At 41.0% G+C, this 21,417-nt stretch overlaps 1 protein-coding gene across 1 annotated transcript; it reads right to left on the reverse strand.

Moving 5' to 3' along the window:
- Nucleotides 1-3,648: 3,648 nt before the first annotated feature.
- On the reverse strand, nt 3,649-8,274 carry LOC131882327 (uncharacterized). The gene has a single exon (XM_059229445.1). It carries the CDS (start codon nt 6,415-6,417, stop codon nt 3,784-3,786), a length of 2,634 nt encoding a protein of 877 aa, XP_059085428.1. The 5' UTR covers nt 6,418-8,274; the 3' UTR covers nt 3,649-3,783.
- Nucleotides 8,275-21,417: the final 13,143 nt, after the last annotated feature.

The following is a 21,417-nucleotide window of genomic DNA, read 5'->3' on the forward strand; positions in this document are numbered from 1 at the left end:
TCAAATGCATAGCGAAGGTACTTAGTCCATTGGAACAATGCGTGGGAACGTTTGTTCCATTCCATGTTTCTCCATTGCATGGGGTTTGATCCCAGATTACAAATTGCCATCATTTGGATATGTTTTGTCCATTGTGGGTGGTGGGCGGAAGCGAGACTCGATCGATAGAGTTCACAACGTGACGGATCTACGTAGTGCGAGACGAGAAAACCACATATCCGACCTCTCAAGTACATTATGCACGGCTATACCTATTGTGCTATCCCACTTTGTCCGCAAGACATTAGCCCATTCTACGCATACTGTACGTGCGGCGAATAAGCATAAAATTGCCTTTTTGGGCCGGAGATCAATACAGGGTTGTAAGAGGTTAACAAAAGTTACCGATAGTGCATTCGAATCAATTGCGTGCCAAATGTGTCACGTGAATTGGTTCGTTCATCTTCTGCATACCAGAGTACGCTTTCGTTGTATTGATTTTCTGCCCTCATAAAAAGGCCGATTGGGCCGACGGTTCATTTTAACGCAAAGGGAAAATGGCAGACTTGTGTCAATTACTTATACCTTGTAATGGATTGTAACAAATGACCTTCATAAACAATTAATTACAGCTTTTTGGTTTTCCAATGTAACTATTTATTGTTATTACATTCGAATTGTTTTCAAGCCATTCATTCACAATTCAATTACATGTCCTTTTATTTGTCAAACTAATCTGGCAATCATTTCATTATCATGGCAAGTCTGTGAGTAACATTAAAGACAGAAATAAAAGGTACACATTTGGAGAGAGATCTATATTTGACTTCACCATCACTTTGTGATAGATTCATTAAAAATTGTTATGAATATACGATCAAAATGAAAAAGTAATTTGTAATCAAAATTTCTCAATTTCATCAATGCACAATTACAGTTACTTTGATTTCAAATGTATTAAGTTACAATAAATTGCAATTGCAATTACGTTAGTCTCATTGCCATTATGATTACATCCCAGGTCTGGATAATGGCCTCTTTTGTTCATAGCCGGTCACAAGAAGTTGATTAGGCAATCTAGCGGAGGTTACCCCCTTGTATGTAGTATGGGCCAAGGGATAAGCTTGCTGTAGGCAGTAAGCCCCCTATGAGACCTCTAGTTTCTTGTGCCCTTATTGGGGCAGATGGAACGCAAGGTGTCAAGGGAACCATGTTTCTGTGGAATGCTCACCTACTACAAATAATTAATCAACTTGTGATGGAAATGTACGACTGAGACGAGAGGAAGACCCTGATTACATCACTAGAGCCTTCTGGTGCATTTTCTAGCGAGAGGAAGAATTCGTCCCTTTTTGCAATGTCGAGGCTGGAGTCTTGAAACACACTTACGAGTCTTTAAAGAACTCGAGGCGTGAATCCAAAAAAAAGGTGCGATGAAGATGCTAAGGGGACAAGTTGGTACCAACCAGCTGTTGCGAAAGATGGAAATGGTAGAAATCAATGTTCCCATGATTCCAAATATGTGCACAAACAGATCCAGATAAAGAGAACTCCTATAGATAAGTGGTCCCAAGGTCTTGAAGCTTGCCCAATGACCAAAGTGTCGCCTTTCAAAGTGTGCTTGATATATTGCGCCAAAGTAATTGCCCCCCCCCCGCTCTACCTCTGTAACTATTGGGTCAATATTTGTCCACCTTGCCAGCCTATTGGACACACCATCAGGCTCATTGGAAGGGTTTATTGGGTGAGGATATACTTGGTCATTTATTGTCAAGGAAGGGACAACTTTCAGTTAATACAACAACATATCCAAGCAATGCTTTGAAAATAACACATTTGTCTTGTATTGATCAGATCAGATTGACATCAGTGGGGTTGAAACTACAATAACATTGCTATTCGGTATTATCCATTCAAATGGCGCCACATAAATGACCTGCTGATAGGAACAAAAAAAAAATATGGGGCAAATGCCACTTTGGTTCAACTTTTTAACGGAAACATAAATAGGATAACTATGTCCCATTACGAACGTTGGGTTTTGTGGGTCGTAAATTTTGATTGAAAAATTAACCAGAAAACATTTGTATGGCTTTGGCGGTTTCTGTCATTTCTGCAGTGCTATCGTCTGTTCTTATTTCTTTTTAACATGTTCAATGGTTTTCAAATCAAACCTATCGTTGCCTTTTTTATCTTCATCTTAAAAGTGGAGGCTAGGGTAATACTAGTAAATAAATCCTACTGAACAAAGAGCCGTTTGATTGCATGGGACACTTTCAGTATTGACTCGCCCATGTTTCTTGATTATTATGCAAACGGCGAGTTAACCTAGATACCCAAAGAGTGGCTCATAACAAAGGATAAGAGAAGAGCGGACATTGGTTTTCAATACGATGTTGGGTTTATTTATTCATGCCCTCTCTATCTTTCCTGTTTGCGTCTCTCTCTCTCTCGAGGGATAAAAAGTGGGACCTTTAGCTCAAGGACAGTCGTGTGCTTCGTGGCTTCGACCAACTTCGAAAGAGCACAATAGTCCTCATGCATGAATAATGCGAGGAGGGTTGATGGATGGGCTCCCCGTTGAATCTTTCAGTACATACCACGTCTTCTCCGCTAGTAGCTCAATATCTCCGCCTCGTCAGCAAAAATGTCCAAACAGTAATTAGCCCTATCCATTCGCTTGATGAGCAGTTTTCTGGAACCATTTTGAGAGGCTAATGATCCAAGTGGACCAAACTCGTTTGGAGATCCTCCTAAAATGGAAATCCCTCCCATGAACGATGCATCAGGCTACTAACCCACAAGCTTCCAACGCCCACTCACTATATGTACGACTGAGTGCAACGAAAAGAAAGGAACAAGTCAGATGCTTTTATTCTTTCTCGATCCTCATAGAGACTGAACTCTAGCTCCTCTTCCCAAAAGACGTAATTGAATTACGGGAGGCTTAATCAGGCGCTTGATTCAGGCTTACCTTTTAGGACTATAAAACCGACAAACCAAATCCGTTAGGCTCTTCTTACCACGTGGAACATCTGACTTTAATTAAACAAGTTAAGTATGAATCCACACGCACATGTCTTACGAACTATCTTAACAAAACGGGAAAATTCAACCTTGCGTCAATGGTAGAAATGCATCACGGTGTGGTGGGAAAAGGCATTTCCAACATGTGTTCCCCCCATTCCTCGAAATTTTTCTAATGGGTCTGTTTTACGTTTGATGGCGTCGCTCCAGCTTTCAGTGTTCATCGACCATGCATACGAATAACCAGTTTACCGTGTCGGTTTTAGGTTCCAGCGGTCGGACGAGAGACAAAATGTGTGGGCCCATATAGTTTTAGTTGGCATTATGGTGGCTTGCCATGACATGTGGAGCAGGATTGCGACAGACCAGAAGGCTTAATGCACTGTGACACAAAAGGATGGTACCCGCAGCTGTTTTAATGATCCCGTACTTGAAACCACAAAGGTTTTTTCCGCTGTGGTTGCTTTGAAAAATTTAGGGAACTTTTGCCTTGGAGACACCTTAAGGGCTTGAACATGCCGGTGGAAAGTAGGCCTTCATAACGTAAGGCCGGTGTTTTTTGATTATGTGGAAAGTCTTAATGCTTTGCAATCCAATACACCAAGGTTGGTTTTCAATAAATCGAGCGCGAAAGGAACGATGTGTAATCGATTGGTTTATTGAATAGTCTCAAAATAGATGGATGATATAGTATTTGTAGTATGTAGTACGTAGAGGGCATTGATCTCGATCAAGAGAACGAGCATAGTTGATTAATTTATTAAGGCTTCGCCGAGGCTACACTACAACCGGTTCTCGACCACTGGATTGTAAGTATCTACTTTTTGTTTTGAAGATGATCTCAGTCACGTCCAATTGGAAAGCAGGAATCAATATTGCTTTACAGCTCGAGCACTGACAACCCTTGATCCAAGTGTATTGTCCAACCTTGGCCTGGCAGTTCGGACAGTATAAGCGTCCGGAGAGATTCTGCTTGATCTCGCTTTGCATCCAACGGATGGGGTTGATGAACACGGATTGTGAGCAAAGTTCCAATCCGATATCGGATGCTCCCTCGAATACCTCTTCAGCTGGAAGACTCCATTTCCCATTGGCCCAATCGGGCGACTCCCCTATCACATGGGGAATGACATTATGCGAGGTGGCTAGTGTCCTCCGGCACTTTTTGCACTTATACAACTGGGAGTAATGACCTCTGGCCGAACCCCGTTCCCCTGGGTCTTCGTCGAGCACGTTCTCAAGGCTGTCCCTGAACAGAATTTTGGCCTTGCGCATTCGTTCGGATGCCAAGCGCAGTTTGAACATTTTGAATTGAACATTGCTGGGATCGAGGTGATAATCCATGGATTCATACAGTTTCAGTTGGGCCAAGAAGCCTTGATGAGGATTCACGCAGTCTCGTTTGGCTTTGACCCGTGCCAAGGCCTGTTCGAACGAGAGATTGTACTTCTGCATAATGAAGGCTGTCACCACTGTGGCACTCCTGGACTTGCCTCGGAAACAATGGACCAGGACATTTCCCCCGCTGGCTATGCCCTCATTAATGAAAGCCAGAGCAGACGTAATGAACGAAAGAATGTCCTCATCTGGCAGATCAGTAACCTGAATATGCAAATTCTTTATCTTGGGCAGGAACGAAGAGATCTTCCTTGGCAGTGGAACAGAGTCTAACGTAATGATGTGCGTGATACCATGAGACTCCAAGAGAATCACATCAGTGGCAGCTTCCATATTACCCAAATAGAGATTCTTCTCGATCTTGTTCATTTTGGCTTTGACTCGAGTCCCTCTCGCTCGAAGCTCGGAAGATGATGTTGTTCCACGGCTAACGTCAATTCGGTCCAAAAAGTCATTACTTTGAGATTTCCTTGTCACTGTCCTGTGTATTTGGCTGGCCAATCTTCGATCCAAGGATCCATCAATGCCTCCACGTCCCATGGCAGCCACGAACCCGCTTCGGAGTCGACCTGAGGAACTCATGCTCTGGAAGTGACTGTTCGCATTGGCCGAAATCAGCGACGGGGAGTCGAGTGACAGGTCGTTGCTGTTGTAAGTAAACAGACTGAGGGGACCATCGCGCTTCAAGCTCCTACTGCGACCTTTATTATGCAGAACCAAGTGATTACTATTCTCATTACTACTACTACTACTACTATTGCTAGCACTTGTTGTAATAGCATTCAGTCCTAGTGGAAGTGGAGGAGGAGGAGGAGGGGCAAGCGCTGGCACATTAGTGGACAATTCTGAGGTCATACTTGGAATTAGGTCACCGTTACGAGAATGGGCGTCCGGTCCCACACCACGAATTGCTCTGAGGGTGTTCAGCTCTTTGGGTCGAAATAAACGACCTCCACTTGAATCCAATGACGGAGGAGTTGTCACAGGAGAAAAAGCACTGTTGCCCATGGCGGGTCTCAGAATGGGCTTGGGTTCTTGATGAGTATTTGATGGTTTGATATTCGGTAATTCCGGCAACTTGGTTGCGAAAGAAAGTGCTTGAAATGGGAACTCATTTGGTTCATTAGGTTTTTCCTCTCTTTGATCCCTTTCATCCTCACTCAATCCTTTGGCTTCTTCGTCATATCCGCCCAATTCTTTGGAGGGACGAGATTGGAGCAGGCCGGGACCTATGGAAGCGGTTCCTCTTGTGGCTACCGTTGATGAGGATGAGAGAATGCGTTGAAAGGTCTTTGAAAGTGGTTCTTGCTCATGATGCACCAAATGAGGACTTTCCGGTCCCTCATGTACATTATCATCATTTGAGTCGTTACTCGGGCCCATTTCGTGTCCATCATCTTTGTCAGGCTCACCGTCTTCTCTCTTTGTGCGTGCATCCACTAACTCATCATGCTCGGATATCACAGCCTGAAAATCGTCTTCGTTTTCATTCAAGGACGCCACCGAAATTGAGTGCACAGGAGATAAAAGCACGGACTCAGTGCGCCCATTGAGCATTCGTGAAATCAAAAAACGACCGCCATCGTCTTCATGGGGACCTAGATCGGAGAGACTCGGACTCCTCTCTGCTGGAAAAAGGCCATTTTCAATGGCATGTTGTGCAGGACGCTCCTGTAATGCCGATCCATTCGAAGGAGTCCGATCGTCTGGTGTGTTTCGGCTCACATATTGCCGCTCCTCTGTCAAATCAATGACAATTGTTCGGTCTTCTTCGTGGTCTTGGAAGGCTGGAATGTAGTGTCCGTTACCTTCTGTTTTGCGACCATTTCGTTGCGGTTGAACGAACAGGGCTGTGTTTGTCGAGCTCTCATCATCCTCACTAGTACTGCTCCCTACGAACGTATTGGTCGTGTGGGAGAGAGTGGAACTGGGCCCAGTGGTTGGCGTCAACTCCGACGCCATCATCTCTTTGATTGTGACTTGAGAGTAAAGTGCGGGAGAAACCTGGGTCATCTTCCGAACGATCTTACTCAAGGGAATTGATGATCTCAAAACCGGCTCCCTGGATAATTGGGCCTTTCCAGCATGCTATGGGTGTGGCCCAGCGTTGGTTTTGAATAACCTACGGACTTGACTCAGAACATTAATGAAGTCTTGCCATAGTAGTAGAAAGCAGACCATGGGCGGGAATTCGTGTTGGAAAAGTTTGCTTCCTTCCCACTGACAGCCTTAGTCCACTATTGCGTTTGGGAAATGAACAACCTTGCGTTCATTCTCGTCCCAAATGGAATCCTGAATAGTTTTGCAACAAGTTTTCGCCTCCCTGTTCTTCTTCCTTTTGTGTCACTCACTGTCTATTTCTATCATTCGAAAGTCCACCACTGTATTCCAAGAATACGGCTGGATAAGCCAGGGATTTTTTGCCTCTAGGGCTGGCTTGCTTGATTTGATATCGATCTTTGGTGGAACGTCACTGCAATTCAGCTGTCCTTCGCACACTTTCAATGAACACAAAACTTACAAGGGGGCTGGGTTTTGACAGATCTGTATCCGAATGGCCGCCACTCGTATCTTTCGAAGGATCAAAGGACAATGTTTGATCGCTAAAGAAAGCCACGAATCGAGTTCCGCACCATTTGTTGCTCAGTTATGACAGTAATTGGAGCTAACGCTCATGTTATGCTCGCGTTTCGAAGGTCAAACTGAAGGCCAAGGGCGAAATGTTGGCCCAACAATAGCTCTCTTGTGCATTTTCTTGCCAAGCCAGACTAATCAAAGGCTGGCCATGTAATGATTATTGCTTGCAGCGATCTGAGGCGACCTTGCCTTGAAATCATGGCCCAAAGGGCACAGAAAACCTTGGCAATCGATATTTCTTCCGTTGGCCGTTATCGCTGTATCTGTATTGTGGGCACTTCACTCACGTATGGAGAAAGGTCCAATGCAAGACAACCACGTCCAATTTGTGGACAAGGCATACCTTCGGAAACTTTCGATTGGGGATTTAGAGAATAAGCATCTTCTGGAACAGCAACACCTTTTTCATCAGGAAAGGTTACCCTTAGCGGTCATTAAATGGATGGGCAGGATTTACTTTAGTAATGGTACAATTCTCCATCACAGATTGGCAGCCTCACACCCAACTGAATTTGTCAAGTTTGGCACTTCCAACGAGGGAGGGAGAGTTATCCACCTAAGTCACGAGTTCATTGAAGTACCAGCACCATCCATCACATGGCAGGCCAAAGTCCAAATAATACACACCTCGGCTTGGTTGATTTGAACGAATGATTGGTCACGCAAACTTGTTACTCATGTCACTGATTCCGTCACTTCCAATTGGGACGGCTGCCAAATGCACGTTCCCAGTATTTGCATCTGAAAGGGCCCCTGCTCGTTACATGGCTCACACGCACATAAATCAGGCAACGATAATCATCCCTCACACTTGGGCCTGGTAAGGCTTCTTCGTATAGATCCATGTCAAAACACTCGTCGTTGAGGTCCTCAAATTTCTTTCCTAACTTGTTTCCGTTTGTCTTCTGCTGTCCAGGAAACGAGAGGAGAGAACCCTGTACACGAGAGATCTCCTCTGACAATTCAAGCCTTGGGTTTTCCGAAACCACTCAAATACAATGCACCAATCCGCACATGGGTAGATTTAAGGGACAAGGACCAAAGCTCGGTTCAGCATTCATTTCTCGGGCCTCATGCCCACTTTCAGAGGAGAAAATCTCAGAAGTGGAAATAATGCCTTGAGAGTCCTTATTCTTCCCCACTACTGAAGCACAATGATGATAAAGACGGAACGAACCACGAAAAGGAAGACCTGGTGTGAGACAATTTCAAGGCGAAGAAGCGAGGGATCTGGTTTTCTCTTCTTAGGTAAGGGAAAGGGAACACAGACCGAGCGGCAGCCTTGTTGGGCAAACGCTCCCTCGTTTCTCTGGGTTATTAAGGCCTGCGGCGGCGGCCTTCTCCATTGAGTCGGTCGGCTCCGTGAAGGCCAGTGAAGAAAAACCAGAGGGGAGGGAGAACAAGAAGGAAATAGGAACTTCTCTCCAACCAACGGGACGATTCTGAGCCAAAGCGACGAGGATCAGTGCACATGCGCTTTTAGGAACGTTGGGTCCTCTTTCGTTTTAGGGACTCGTCTCTTCGGAAGGAGCTCTCTTTCATCTTCCTTCAGGGAGTTAAAGTCTTGATACAAAATGCTCACGACATTTTCGATATGAGAAAGGACCCATGTCAAAATCATGGTCCCATCTTTATTGACTGACTTGCCAGCATTCTTGACTTTCCGACAACGATAGCCTCGCTTGTTTTCACACCTTGCCAATGCCAAAAGTCGTCGCCTTTCATAATAACAAAATGTTAAACTATTCATCAAAAGTATTTTACAAATCTCACTCGTGATGCATATCCTAAAACCAAACCCTTTGGACCAAAAGAGCACAAATTAAGCCGTCGTTAGCGGCAGAAAATTAAGTTACCCACATGCTGCCACATAATGGCCTTGGGCGAGGTCGGGAGAGTTGAAAGATCTACTACTACGAACAAGCCTATTCTTGTTTCTGGGCAAGAATCGAGAGGACTTTTCAGGAACGGCACCTACTCTATAAGAGTAAATTATTGCGTTGAAGCCGTCGGCGAATGGTTTATGGTGAGAGGAAAGTAACATTCATTTTCAAATCGGAGATCCCAGAGCGACGACCATGACGACAATGGAAATTCCCTTGAATTGGATTAGCGGAATGCCTTTTGAAATTGGAATTGGAGATTTTGGGCGGGGTTCATTCTTTGGGCCCAATCAAAAGCGTTGGGGAGTAACTAATACAGAGCCTGGAAGGCATATCGCCCAAGATCACGTTTGAGATTTTACTCGTCCGAGAATTTTTTTACCCGTGACATTTTGATTCTTTGACGATCCATCTACCAAATGTCCTTTTTGACATTTAAGAGTTATGATTGTACGGAGTGACAAATGTAGCATTGGAGTGAGTTGTCCTCGTCCCAACCACTACTTCTAACAATTGGTGGTCACTTCACTAGTGGTCAGACAAGGAAAAAGAAATATGGAGGAGACTCCATTCAATTGAGGGGGGCGATGGTCCGAGGACTCTAGCTCAGCTTAAGTGTTTTATCCACCATGTTACTCATATATCGTGGGCACAAACCATGGCCAAGGCGTTGGGATTACAGACCCTGACGTCAAGAAGGGATATGCAAATATTTATGGATCCCTATCGTCCTTTGGCCACTTAAAAAGAGTCTATCTTGCTTACCTCAAATCCGGATGAAGGGCCAAAGAGCTCTCGTTCTTACTTTCAAGGCCCACGATGCAGTTCAAGAAAAGATAGCCAAAATATTCAAGCAGATTGAAATGAAATACTGCCAAGGGTGACAATGTCCAGGCCCTGTTAGTGATGAGGCTACTGTAAAAGAAGGGTTCCAGAGCATTTCAGTTTTTCACAAGGGAGATCCCTGGCGGATTCTCAATATTTTTGCATTTTCCATCACATTTTTATGTGATTCTCGCTTTGCTCGAAACGATAAAATTTATTATTCAAATCAATTTAAAAAGGTAAAATACCTTTTTAAAAAAATTCATTTTTGTATGCTTGTCAGGGATGAGAAATTATTAAAAGCCATTTTCTACCACCTGGCAGAAATTGGTCCAAAATAAGTGGCAGAAAATGGCAGAAAATGGCCAAAAGTGGCAGAAAATATAATTTTTTGTATTATTCTAAATCATCTTTTTTTAGTATTTACGATCACTTCCGTTAATTTTTAAGCCTACCTGTATGTAGTTTTGACACGTTGGGATGGGTATTTTGCATTGAATGTGAGATACAACCACTAAATGTAATTGGTGTGTGATCGAGTTTGAATTTTGCCACCGCAATCGATTGGAGTCAGGGATGCTACTTGATCTAAACTTTTTAAAGTCAAAATGACGACAATTGCATTTAAAAAAAAAGTTATATCGTATTCAATAATAATTTTGATGTGTGTGAAAAGAAGTGTTGTGGCTAGGCCTTGGATGCTGCAAGTGGTCTATGGATACAATTATCAATTCAATCAACCATCAAACAGTATAAATATCGATATTTGAGGAACATTTTGCATTTCAGCCAATGCTATATCAATATGCTTTGTAGCAAAAGACACTTCAAGAACTTATCCAACCCATATGATCCTTCTTGTCTTTGACATATTTTAGAATCAAGATCGGTCATTCTAAACACCGGCAGCCATTTTTGACCACCTTCCAGCAATTTCTCCCATTTTTTGCCACTTTCTGCCATTTTCAGCCACTTGTGGCAGAAAGTGGCAGAAATTCGATCAATCTCGATTTTTCCCATCTCTGATGCTTGTGCATGGCGTACTCCATGGCTTGTGCGAAGCAACGAGACTGTCTGCGGTCGCTTGCGCAAACGTCACTTCATGGTGCTCAGGGCCTTTAGTGACCGCAAAGTAATCACTGGGCTCCGACAAAATATGTTGTTTCCACGTCGAGTTGAATTTCCATAAGTTTGATGGTTCAGATATGCGAAGGAGCTGAACCAAGCGATTGGGAATAAACCAGTTAGTAAAACCATCTCAAATTTCTGCTCGGCATACGAACAACATTTTTTGTACGAGTCTAGCTAGTCACGTACTCCACGAGCTAGTCACGAAGCTGAGCGCAGATTGTCCGCAGCCAAACTCCTGCACTCTAAGTAAAATATATACCAGTACTACTGCCTATAGTCTCATTGAAAGAGATGTTTTACTTTGCTGAATAAAGTGAAACTAATAGATAGTGAGATAGTGAGATAGTGAAACTATCTCAAATAGAAAATGCTTTCAAATTTGAAAAACAATTTATGGAAATCTATTTCTATTATAAAATGTACAACAATATGTTGAATTGGATAGCAAATAAGTTATCACCAGGATTTATCTTTGTAGGAGAAAAAATATCTCAAGGATATGATTATGTCAGAAACTCTTTAAACTCTTTTGTTAAGAGAAACAAACAAGCACTTGTGCGGCAAAGCCCACAAAATGAAAAGATATCTGCAAAAGTTATACTTGTTTCATAAGTTCTCCTAGTTAAAACTTCACAATACTTTCCTGGATATTCATAATTTCCAAAACTACTGGAAAGTATGCCAAAGATGTAGAAGAAATTTTAAATGAAAAGAAAGTAAGAAAATGCCTTCAGAATAATTTCCAAAAATATGGACTATTACCATTGAATACTAATATGAAAGTTAAATATGTAAATAAAAAGAAAATAGCAAGATTTGTTGCGAGTTAGGTTTTCAGAATAAAAGATATACGCCAATAACAGATGTTTCAATGTTGCATACTTATTTCAATCTTACCCACTCAAATTATGTTAACAGAATCGAAGAGTTTCGGGTTTCGGGAGATCGGGTTGGCCATATCATGTCTGTGTGGCTATGCGAGCAGATCACTATGATCCCTTGACTAATTTTCGAAAAAGTAAAAACAAGAATAAAAAAAGATCCTCATATATAAAACTTCCACAAGCCCTCATACGAACAGGAGCATATATAAGTCCAAAAAATACTGACATTGAATGTTTCAAGTATGCTATTATAGCGGCTCTCTATCCTCCCAAATACAATCCAGATATAATTTCTCACCATATTTGAATGAGATAAATTGGTCAAAGCTGTCTTTTGCTACAACATTAAATGAAAAAGATTTTGAAGAGGTTGAAAGAGATAACCCTAATTTTCCTCCCTTAAATGTTCATGTTTTAGAGACATATAAAGTTTTATATCCCTTTCCATAATATGTGTCTTACAAAGGAGCTAATGAAGAAAATGCTATCAACATGTATTTTCAGAAAAATGATGATACTTCATGTGATGGGGAAGTGGTGGGTCATTATGTTTTGGATGAAAAATATGTCAAGGGCATTGTCAAAATCAATCAATGAGAAGCGCAAAAATACTTTTGTTTAAGATGCCGTATTAAATAAGCTTGAAGAGAGAAATCAATGTGTCAATGTGATCTCGGGGGTTGATTGAGGAACGGGAGAGGGTTTCCGCCGCGGGAAATTAAAAATAACTGAAACAGCAGAATAGCCAAAACAGCTTTACATTCAAACTCAGGCTGACTAGCCCTAAACCCAGGGTGGGCAATTTTGAGAATTAGCGTGACTTTTGGACACCAAGTGGACAAAAGTGTCCAAAAGTGTCCAAAAGTGGACAAAAGTGGACAAAAGTGGACAAAAGTGTCCAAAACTGGACAAAAGTGTCCAAAAGTGGACAAAAGTGGACAAAAGTGAACAAAAGTGGGCCACTTTTGTCCACTTTTGTCCACTTTTGTCCACTGTCCCTTATTTATTGGACACTTTTTGGACACTTTTGGACAGGGGGTGGACAAAAAGTGGACAAAAATGAAATCCCACCCTGCCTAAACCACAATGAATTGTTTAACTTTCAGATTGTTTGATAACGCCAATCTGGCTAATTTTGAGACCTGGGTTTAAGAAGTTCTTCCTTAAGTAGTGAGTTGTATTGGCCCCTATCATTTAAAACAAGTGTATGTTCATTATCAGGTGATCTACCTTGATCTCCGTATAAAAGGAATATTAGAACTGGCAACCATTTGGAAATTTTGGCAACATTTGAGCCGACTGCCCTTGCTAGCTCTGTGTCAGCTGACGCAGGAATACAATGTACTACTGATGGGATCAAATAATAATCAGGGGAGGTTACGGACTAGGGCCACCAATTTAAACTTTCACGTGGCGTATGGCATCAGTAGCGGAATATCGAAAACCCGTTAGTAGTCCCGAAAAGTAACCCTGATTTTTCTTCGATCAAACAAGGGTTGCCTTTTTGGTCAAACCTAACCTTTTACCTTACGTTGGAAACGGCCGGAGCTTTGACTTTCTTAGCTTTTTGTCAATCCTGATTTTGAAAATTTATTTGATCCCTTCACTTCTATCTACTCATGGATGATCTACTCCTCATTCGGTTACACTAGAGGGCTAGTCTACTAGGTTACATTAGGGACCCTGGATGCAGAGACCCGCGAGCTTGAGTATACGTCATCAAAATTAGAGCGATCTGATTGGCTGCCAATTGTCAACGAACATGGGCTTTGTTTGGAAACTTTATCAACAGGGAGTCAGTCACTTCCAAAAAGAACCTAACGTGTTTGCATGGCATAAAGAAGGCAAAGCTTTGAATGATTTATGACAAATCTGATTCACATTGGGTTTCAACCAACATTATTCTCTACAGCATTAAAGTGTCTTTTGCCATAATTGGGCATCGTAACAGTAATTTCTCAATAAAATATAGCTTCAACGCTGATTTCTTGCATGTTGCCAGTGTCAATTTGGGCTAAAGCACTTCAAAAAAGAAAGTACAACCATATTAAACAAATTAAATTGTAAAGTAAGAGGGACTTGTTTCTTGAGAGACTCAGAAAGTTCACAAGCCATAATGTTAATTTGAATAATAGAATGAAATATGTTTGCAATCTAATCTTATTAAAAAATGGGTTCAGAAATTATTTAGAAAGTAACAATACTATTTTTGATAATCTGAAATACCATATACATCAATCAGCTTGTCTTGTAGTAAAATTTCGTAGTGTCCTTGAAAAAAATATTCCATTGTGCTTGTCATGACAGTGCTTTTTCTTATACAGCGCATCAATTCAAAATCTGTTTGGAAACTTTTTAGTTCATCTCCTCGCTTACTTTTTCGAAGTGGAGCCACTTGTCAAACCTCGCGCGTCTCTGACCAGGGTCTCTAGGTTACACCGGTTACACCGAAGGAGCAAAGCATCTTTAATCTGGCCTAGAGCTGGCCCAACCTAAGAGTTACGAAAACAGCAAAGCACTCTAGCAATGACAGACAAGAATGTAGAGGACAACGATGACGAGGATCGGCAATGATACACTTTGGGGGACATAGGGGAAGGGAGGGAGCGTCAGCAGCAGTAGTAGATTCTGGGCATGTTGCACCAAAAGCCTCTTCAAAACTACAGTGGAGCTTGTTTGGAGGGAGCTAAGCATAGATGGGTCAAGACATGGAAAAATTAACGAGACACAACTACTGATTTTAGTATCCAGTGAAGGTCAGGTCATGGAGTGAAAGTAATGGCCTCCAAAAGGAAAACTCTGAACAATATATGTGAGCTGACTGAACTCTGAAAGGTTCATGTGAAAGCTCCCCATTAAAAAGCCAGACGTCACTGGTTTGTACGTATGTTGGCTCTGGCAAGCGACCAAACTATCACAAAATGAGAAGACAATTAGCAATTTAATTGCATTAGAAAATCATTTGTTGAAACCATGCCTTCTGTAGGGTCACAACCAATGGTATTGGCATTCGCAAAGTGTCTGGTCCTCAAATTCTGAGTACGATCTCCAATCTAAGATTAGGAAGTTACAACTGACGTAAATAAGTTCTTTGAACATTGCCGAATTGCCAATTTTCCTAATCTATTAAGTCAGTTTTCGATGGTGTGCCCATCACTGCCGTTGCCGCTCGTTGTCAACGGTCCCTCAATGGCTTGTGATTGCGCGCACTTGCACCCCCCTCACCACCTCCTCTCGTCTACCTACCTTACTGCTGCTTCTGTGTGTCCCCTAAAGTGTAGTTTAACCCGAGGATCTCCTTAGCCGAGGGGACTGGCAACTATGGGACCTCCAGTAAGTATACTTTTTTAAAGTCGGTTTGGGGACTGGTTTCTTACCCTGGTTTCACCTACCCACCCCATGCCTGTGTAGTTGTAAGTTATATTAAAACTTTGTATATTGTGTGTAAACAAGTGCAGTGTATATTACAACCTGACCTCTCTCCAGTGCATACGCTGCCTAACCGGCCACCACCAAAGAAATGCTGCTGAAAGTAGCAGAAGATGCTCGGAAATGGGCTTCAAATGAGATCGTTAAGCTGCATGAACGCCACCGCCAGCAGGTCCTAGAGGCCAACGAGCGTCTATATCAGGTCCAAAGAGAGCTAACTGACGTCCTGAAGGGAATTCCAGCCAAGAAGGTCGAATGTCGAAGCATGAGCCAGAATCTGAGGAATAATGTGCAGGAACTTCATTTGCGTTTTTTTTTAATATTCTTCCATGTTCCAATAAATGGGATGTCATTTAATTTTTCATATAGTTGTATAGAATATTATTAGAGACCTTGTGAGGTCAAGACGAGGACAATCACACTTCACCTATGTTCTGTTGCCTTGTCGAGTCAATCTGCTCTCACCCTTGGACATCTTGAACATGGCACAGTCGGTTTGAGCCGACCTACGTGGCCCAAGGACAGATACTCGCCTACCGGACGGAAGACGCCCACCAAACGGAAGAATCGCCCACCGTATAGCTGTGGGAAATATCTTGCGATAACGCTAGTTACTCACTTGACACTAATGCGAATGAAAAAGGATAGCGAGACTTGCATTATAAACCGGAAGTCTTTAAAAAGGTATTTGGCCTTTTTAAAAAAACCTGCTATTTTAAGAATTAAAAATGTGATGAAAATGAGATATTGAGAATGGAAAAATAGAGAGATTTTACCAGGGATCCCCCTTTTGAAAAATTGAAAAGCTCTGGAATCCTTCTTTAATAGCTACTGTATGTATGTATCAGATTCCTTTCCAAAAAAAAAAAAGTTGAATTTTAGTATCAAAGGCATACGTATGAAACAAACAAGAGGTTAGAATTGATTAAGCCCTACACACTCTCAACAAACTTCTGTCTTCTTGGACCTACAATACTCTTAAATTTGAGATGTAAATGCGTAATACCAATGAAAATATCTATTTTAGCAAAGTCACACTTGAGATAAAGTTCACTTATCCAAATTTAAATGTAAGAAACGGCAAGGCTCAATTGAGCTAGATTCTTGTTCGTTCATGATGTCCCGTTTATAGAACCACAAATTGCTCGAAATGCTCATTTAAAGGATGTCATGTAAAGGAAATTCATGGAAAAATGTGGTCCGGCACCCTGATTTTGGGCATTTTGGGGAGAGAGAACTAGGACAAACATCACAGTCAACTCGCACCATTTGCCCATTTAATTTTCAATAAGTGAGTGATTTTGAGCAAGTTGCGTTACAAAACCCTACTAAATGAGCCTGTTTGGTGTTGACCAGTGAACGCACTATCAAATTGGCGCAATACCACAATGCTAATTGCCTGGACAAGCATGTAAAATGGAAAAAATGTCAAAATCCAATGCATGCACAGTGCGGTTTGGCTGGGCATGTTGTCTTTGATTTTACTTCATGGAATAACGACAGTTGTTCATGAACGCGTTTACTTGACTAGCCCTATATTTGTTGAATATGAACTAATGGCGGAAGTTCAAATATAAAGGATCATTTGGCGCAAGGGAAAATACAATTCTTAGATTTGGCAACGTACCTACTAAAGTGAGATATACAGTTAGGGCGGAAATTATAGGCAACCCTTTGGTTTTTAGATATAATTTTATATTACTCTTGTACTAATGTTTCAAATAGCACAATTGTTTTTGAGGAAAACAGCATCAGTATGAGAAAACAATGCTCGAGAATTAAACGGACTTGATTACTTCGTTTTTGAGTTTGGACTAATTTTGTAAAAATAGAGGTGTTGAAAATTATTGCCAACATTTGACACATCTAGTTCATTCTTGATTTACACTGACGCTCGAACTTTCCTGTTGAAACATGTAGATCGCAGAAAGTATCTTGTCAAATTGTGCTTTGCAAGTTCAAGCCGGATTTATCCCCAACTGATATAAAAAAGCGACCATCGCATTGATGTCCATTCAATTAGAAATTTGTCTCGTTTCCATCATGGTCAAGGCCAAGGAGTGCAGTGAGGATCTCCGAGCCAAAGTGGTCGACGCCCGTAAGTCTGGTAGTGGCTATTGACTCATTTGTAAGAGGTTTGGCATCCCAATTTACTCAATCAGAGCCATCATCAAAAAATACCAGCAACATCACACAGTTAGAAGTCTTCATGGGAGAGGTCGAAAAAAATCACTTCCTCCACGGCTGAAAGGAAAATGGTCAGAATGGTTCGGAAAGATCCAAAAGTGACATCAAAGACTATCCTCAAGAGCCTGGAGGACAAGGTCAGCAAGATTTCAAGATCAACGCTGAAGACAACTCTTCATCGTATCGGTTTTCGTGGATTTCGATCCCGTAGAACACCTCTACTCAAAAAGAGACACGTGAGAGACCGTTTGACCTTTGCTAAGGACCATGTTGACAAGGGCGAGGCATTCTGGTCTTCATGCTTGTGGAGCGACGAGACCAAGATTGAGCTCTTTGGACAGTGTGACAAGGCATTTGTTTGGCAGGAGAAAGGACAGGCGTTTGATCTAAAGAACACAGTTCCAACCATTAAGCATGGTGGTAGATCCATCATGCTTTAGGGGTGCTTCGCCACCGCTGGTACTGGGAAGCTCGTCCGCATTGAGGGCACCATGTACCAAGAGGACTACCTCAAAGTACTGCAGGACAACCTGAAACAATTAGCGAAGGATCTCGGTCTTGTACGAAGATGGACATTTGTTCAGGATAATGACCCAAAGCATAAGATTGTTACGAAGTGGCTCTCCGACAACAAGATCAAGGTTTTGGATTGGCCAGCGCAGAGCCCGGACCTAAACCCCATCGAAAACCTATGGTACTAGCTGAAGCAACGGGTCAAGGCAAGGCATCCTCAGGCTATCAATGAATTGGAGGCTTTTGCAATGGGAGAGTGGGGGAAAATGTCAAGAGACACATGTCAGAACTTGATTGTTAATTATAGTAAACGATTGACTGCTGTCATTAACCTAAAGAGATATGCAATTGGCTATTGATGGAAATAAATCATCACGTTGCCAATTATTTCTGACATAATGAATTTAACATAATTGAGTATAATTAGGCAATCATTGCAATGATTTCAATCATACTTGGTGTGCTACTTCTTCATACTAATACCATTATCCACATTTTTTTTGCTGCAATTGTTAAAATGCGTCGTAGGTTATTTAGAATTTTATATAAAACCGAGGGGGGTGCCAATAATTTCCCACAGTGGTAAAAATACCCTTTAAAGTTTTGATGGAAATTCCCAAGCATATCTTGGCATTTTTCTCCCTCAGAAAATCATGGGGAACAGTTTTGATTTTACTGCTTTATGAAATTCTAGCCCACATAAAAAAAACTTACATACCTGAAAACATTAAAAAAACTAAAATTTTCAATAACCTACCCAATGTAAGTTGGGAGCACATTTAGTTAGCACTTGAATATAAATTATGATATCATCTATTTCACCGCTTCTTAGTTACATGGAATTTAGTGATCCAAATTTCATCGTTTTTAGCCCCAAAATGCCCCGGTTATATGTTAATTCAATTTCCAAAAGAATTAATATCGATTTTCAATATCACAAATACAAAAGACTATTTTTCCTCTTCTTAAAAAGTCTCACATTAGCTAAAAATGCTATATAATGTCACTTAAAACACACTAAAAGTGTAATCTTTGAAAATGTGTTTTACAATCATCATGTGTACACTTAGTTATGCATTCACTTGAATTCTGAAGACAATACATACAACAAACAATGTTATAGATTTTGTCGTTTCGTGAAGACTTTGTTGAAACTGATTGAAAATAGCTTCTTTAAGGCTTCATTGATATTTGTGAAATTTTCAGTGACCACTCAACTAAATGTACCTTGGACGCTTTTAAAACTGAATTTTCAAAAATCTGCTTTTTTGAGGGTTTTAGATATGGTTGTACAAGGTTTTAAGTTGATTTGAAATTATGCAAGAAATGGAAAAATAAGCTTTCATTTTTGGGACAATGAAAATCGATATTATTATAAAGTTTTATAATGTTTTTAGATATGTAATTTTTTTATGTGGACTAGAATTCCATTAAACAACAAAGTTAAAGCTGTTCCTTATGACTTTTTGAGGTAGAACAATGCCAATTTGTGTTTGGGAATTTCTCTGGAAACTTGATAGGGCTTTTTGAAGACCGTGTTCCGCCGTAACTGTATGTATGATTTGCTCTATTAACTCTGCCAAGTTCAAGTTAATATGATCGATATCATTTTATTTCAAATTTCATTAAATTAATCGAATCGGAGCAAGGTGCGAAAGATAAGCATTTAGATCGTAGATTGACCCTGGCATAGGGCTCTTTCAATGACTTGTGACGTCATCCTGGTCTTAAAAGCAAGATGTATTTGACATGCATGTTTGGTTTGATTTTTATGACATGAAAAAGATCAACAGGCCTTTTTGTTGCGTTAAACTTTTTGCATGCTGTTTCAAGATTTCAGTCCCACATAGGCTTATAGAAAAAAACGTAATAAACCTGGGGCTTAAGTTTTCCAATACATCGAATTTTCTGTTTTTTCAAGTTTCGAAAAGAAAAGAATCTGTAATGATATCTTATATTAAGATATTTATAATTTGTTTGTTTTTTTAGAAATAAACTAGGCAAATGATATGGGTGGACTTTTTTGATATCTTTGCGTTTCCTGTATGAAATAGAGAGCGTTGAGTTGAACTTTATGATGGTGTGTTGGCCTGTCTCATACGTACTGCATGGCTCATAGCACATGCCGTGACGAATAAGATTCGACAAGATTACTAAAACTGATTTTTTTTGATACGGTGATCTCGATATCTTGATGCCATGGGCTTGAAGGTACCATTTATTAATAGAGGAGTCTAAGACTTGCTTGCTTATAGGGGTCATCCATGAACGGCTGGAAATTTGAGGGAGAGATTGAAGTTGAGAACCCTCCTCAAAATTCCAGCCGTTCATTCTTCTGGTCGTCACAATAGCAATATTCAATGAACCAAGTACAGGTTGTAAAGAAAATAAGGGCCTCCATGGCTGTTTTTTACAATATTTCTCCTTGCTCAAAGATTCTTTTGACATTAAACCACAAGCATTCATTAAGAGAATGTGGTAAGTACATAGTGGCATATTACAAATTGTCCAACGATATGTTAGAGGCGATTTGTAACCCTCTGATCAATTGCCGTCAAAACAATGTCTGAAAATGCAAGTCTAAAGGTCAGAATCAAAGCTAAGGGCATCCTGAAGGCCGGCAAAGACCAAGGGACGTTGGTGAGCTATTCAGTGTTCATCCTCAAACCATTGGATTGTGGAGAACCTCAAACAAATGCCATAAATCCTTTTAGAATAGACCAGACCATTGACCGAAATCTGAAATTGCAAGGGTCGATCTTTCGGTGGCCAAACATCAGAGGGTTACTAATGTCCTTTGGAGTAAAATTGGATCATTCATTGTATAGCTCTAGGGTTTTTTTAATAATCCGTTTTGATAAAAACTGGAGATTCAATATGATCAAATTATTCTTTGAGTTCATAAGCTACGGAGAGCGGCCCTTAATTTCTTTACACCCTGTAAATCCAACTAACAAAGAAGAGGTTTCGAGTAAAGTGTTTTTCAACCTGCGCCATTTTTAGAAGAGAAATCCAGCTGTACTGCAGTACTCGAGTAGGGACCCTGGTTCCGATACAGGACTAGAAACGAAACAGATTTGTGTCAAGTCAACATGCTGCAGTTTTTTGCCCGAGGAGAGACGCCAAAGACAAGATACCTGTAAGGTGTATCAAGAAACAAGATTAGCTTCAGAACAACTTCGTGCTTCGTCGATTCTCATTGACGAATGAAATCATCGTTGAAATAGCCTTTATTCGGACAAAACCGCTTGGGATTTTATATCGTCTCCAATAAAGCCACAGTCAACAATATATCATCACCATGATGTACTATTTCGATCTCAGTGTGGTCCATGGTATCATCTTCATTTTGCCTTGCATAATCTTTTCGTTGTTTAAACTGTGGACGAAATTAGTTGCCAAGAAACAAGCCGAGATACTTACTAGACAATTGAACGAAGAATTTGTGAAGCTCGTCTGAATTCTCATCAAAACATGTATCGACTCTTTACTATGGTCTGTGATATTAAATAAAAATTATGGGG

Source organism: Tigriopus californicus, chromosome 1 (genome assembly GCF_007210705.1).
Source record: "Tigriopus californicus strain San Diego chromosome 1, Tcal_SD_v2.1, whole genome shotgun sequence".
NCBI classification, from domain to species: Eukaryota; Metazoa; Arthropoda; class Copepoda; order Harpacticoida; family Harpacticidae; genus Tigriopus; species Tigriopus californicus.

Excerpts from the sequence above, each read along its gene's own strand:
- LOC131882327 (XM_059229445.1), bottom strand. The coding sequence starts at position 6,417 with ATGACCCAGGTTTCTCCCGCACTTTACTCTCAAGTCACAATCAAAGAG.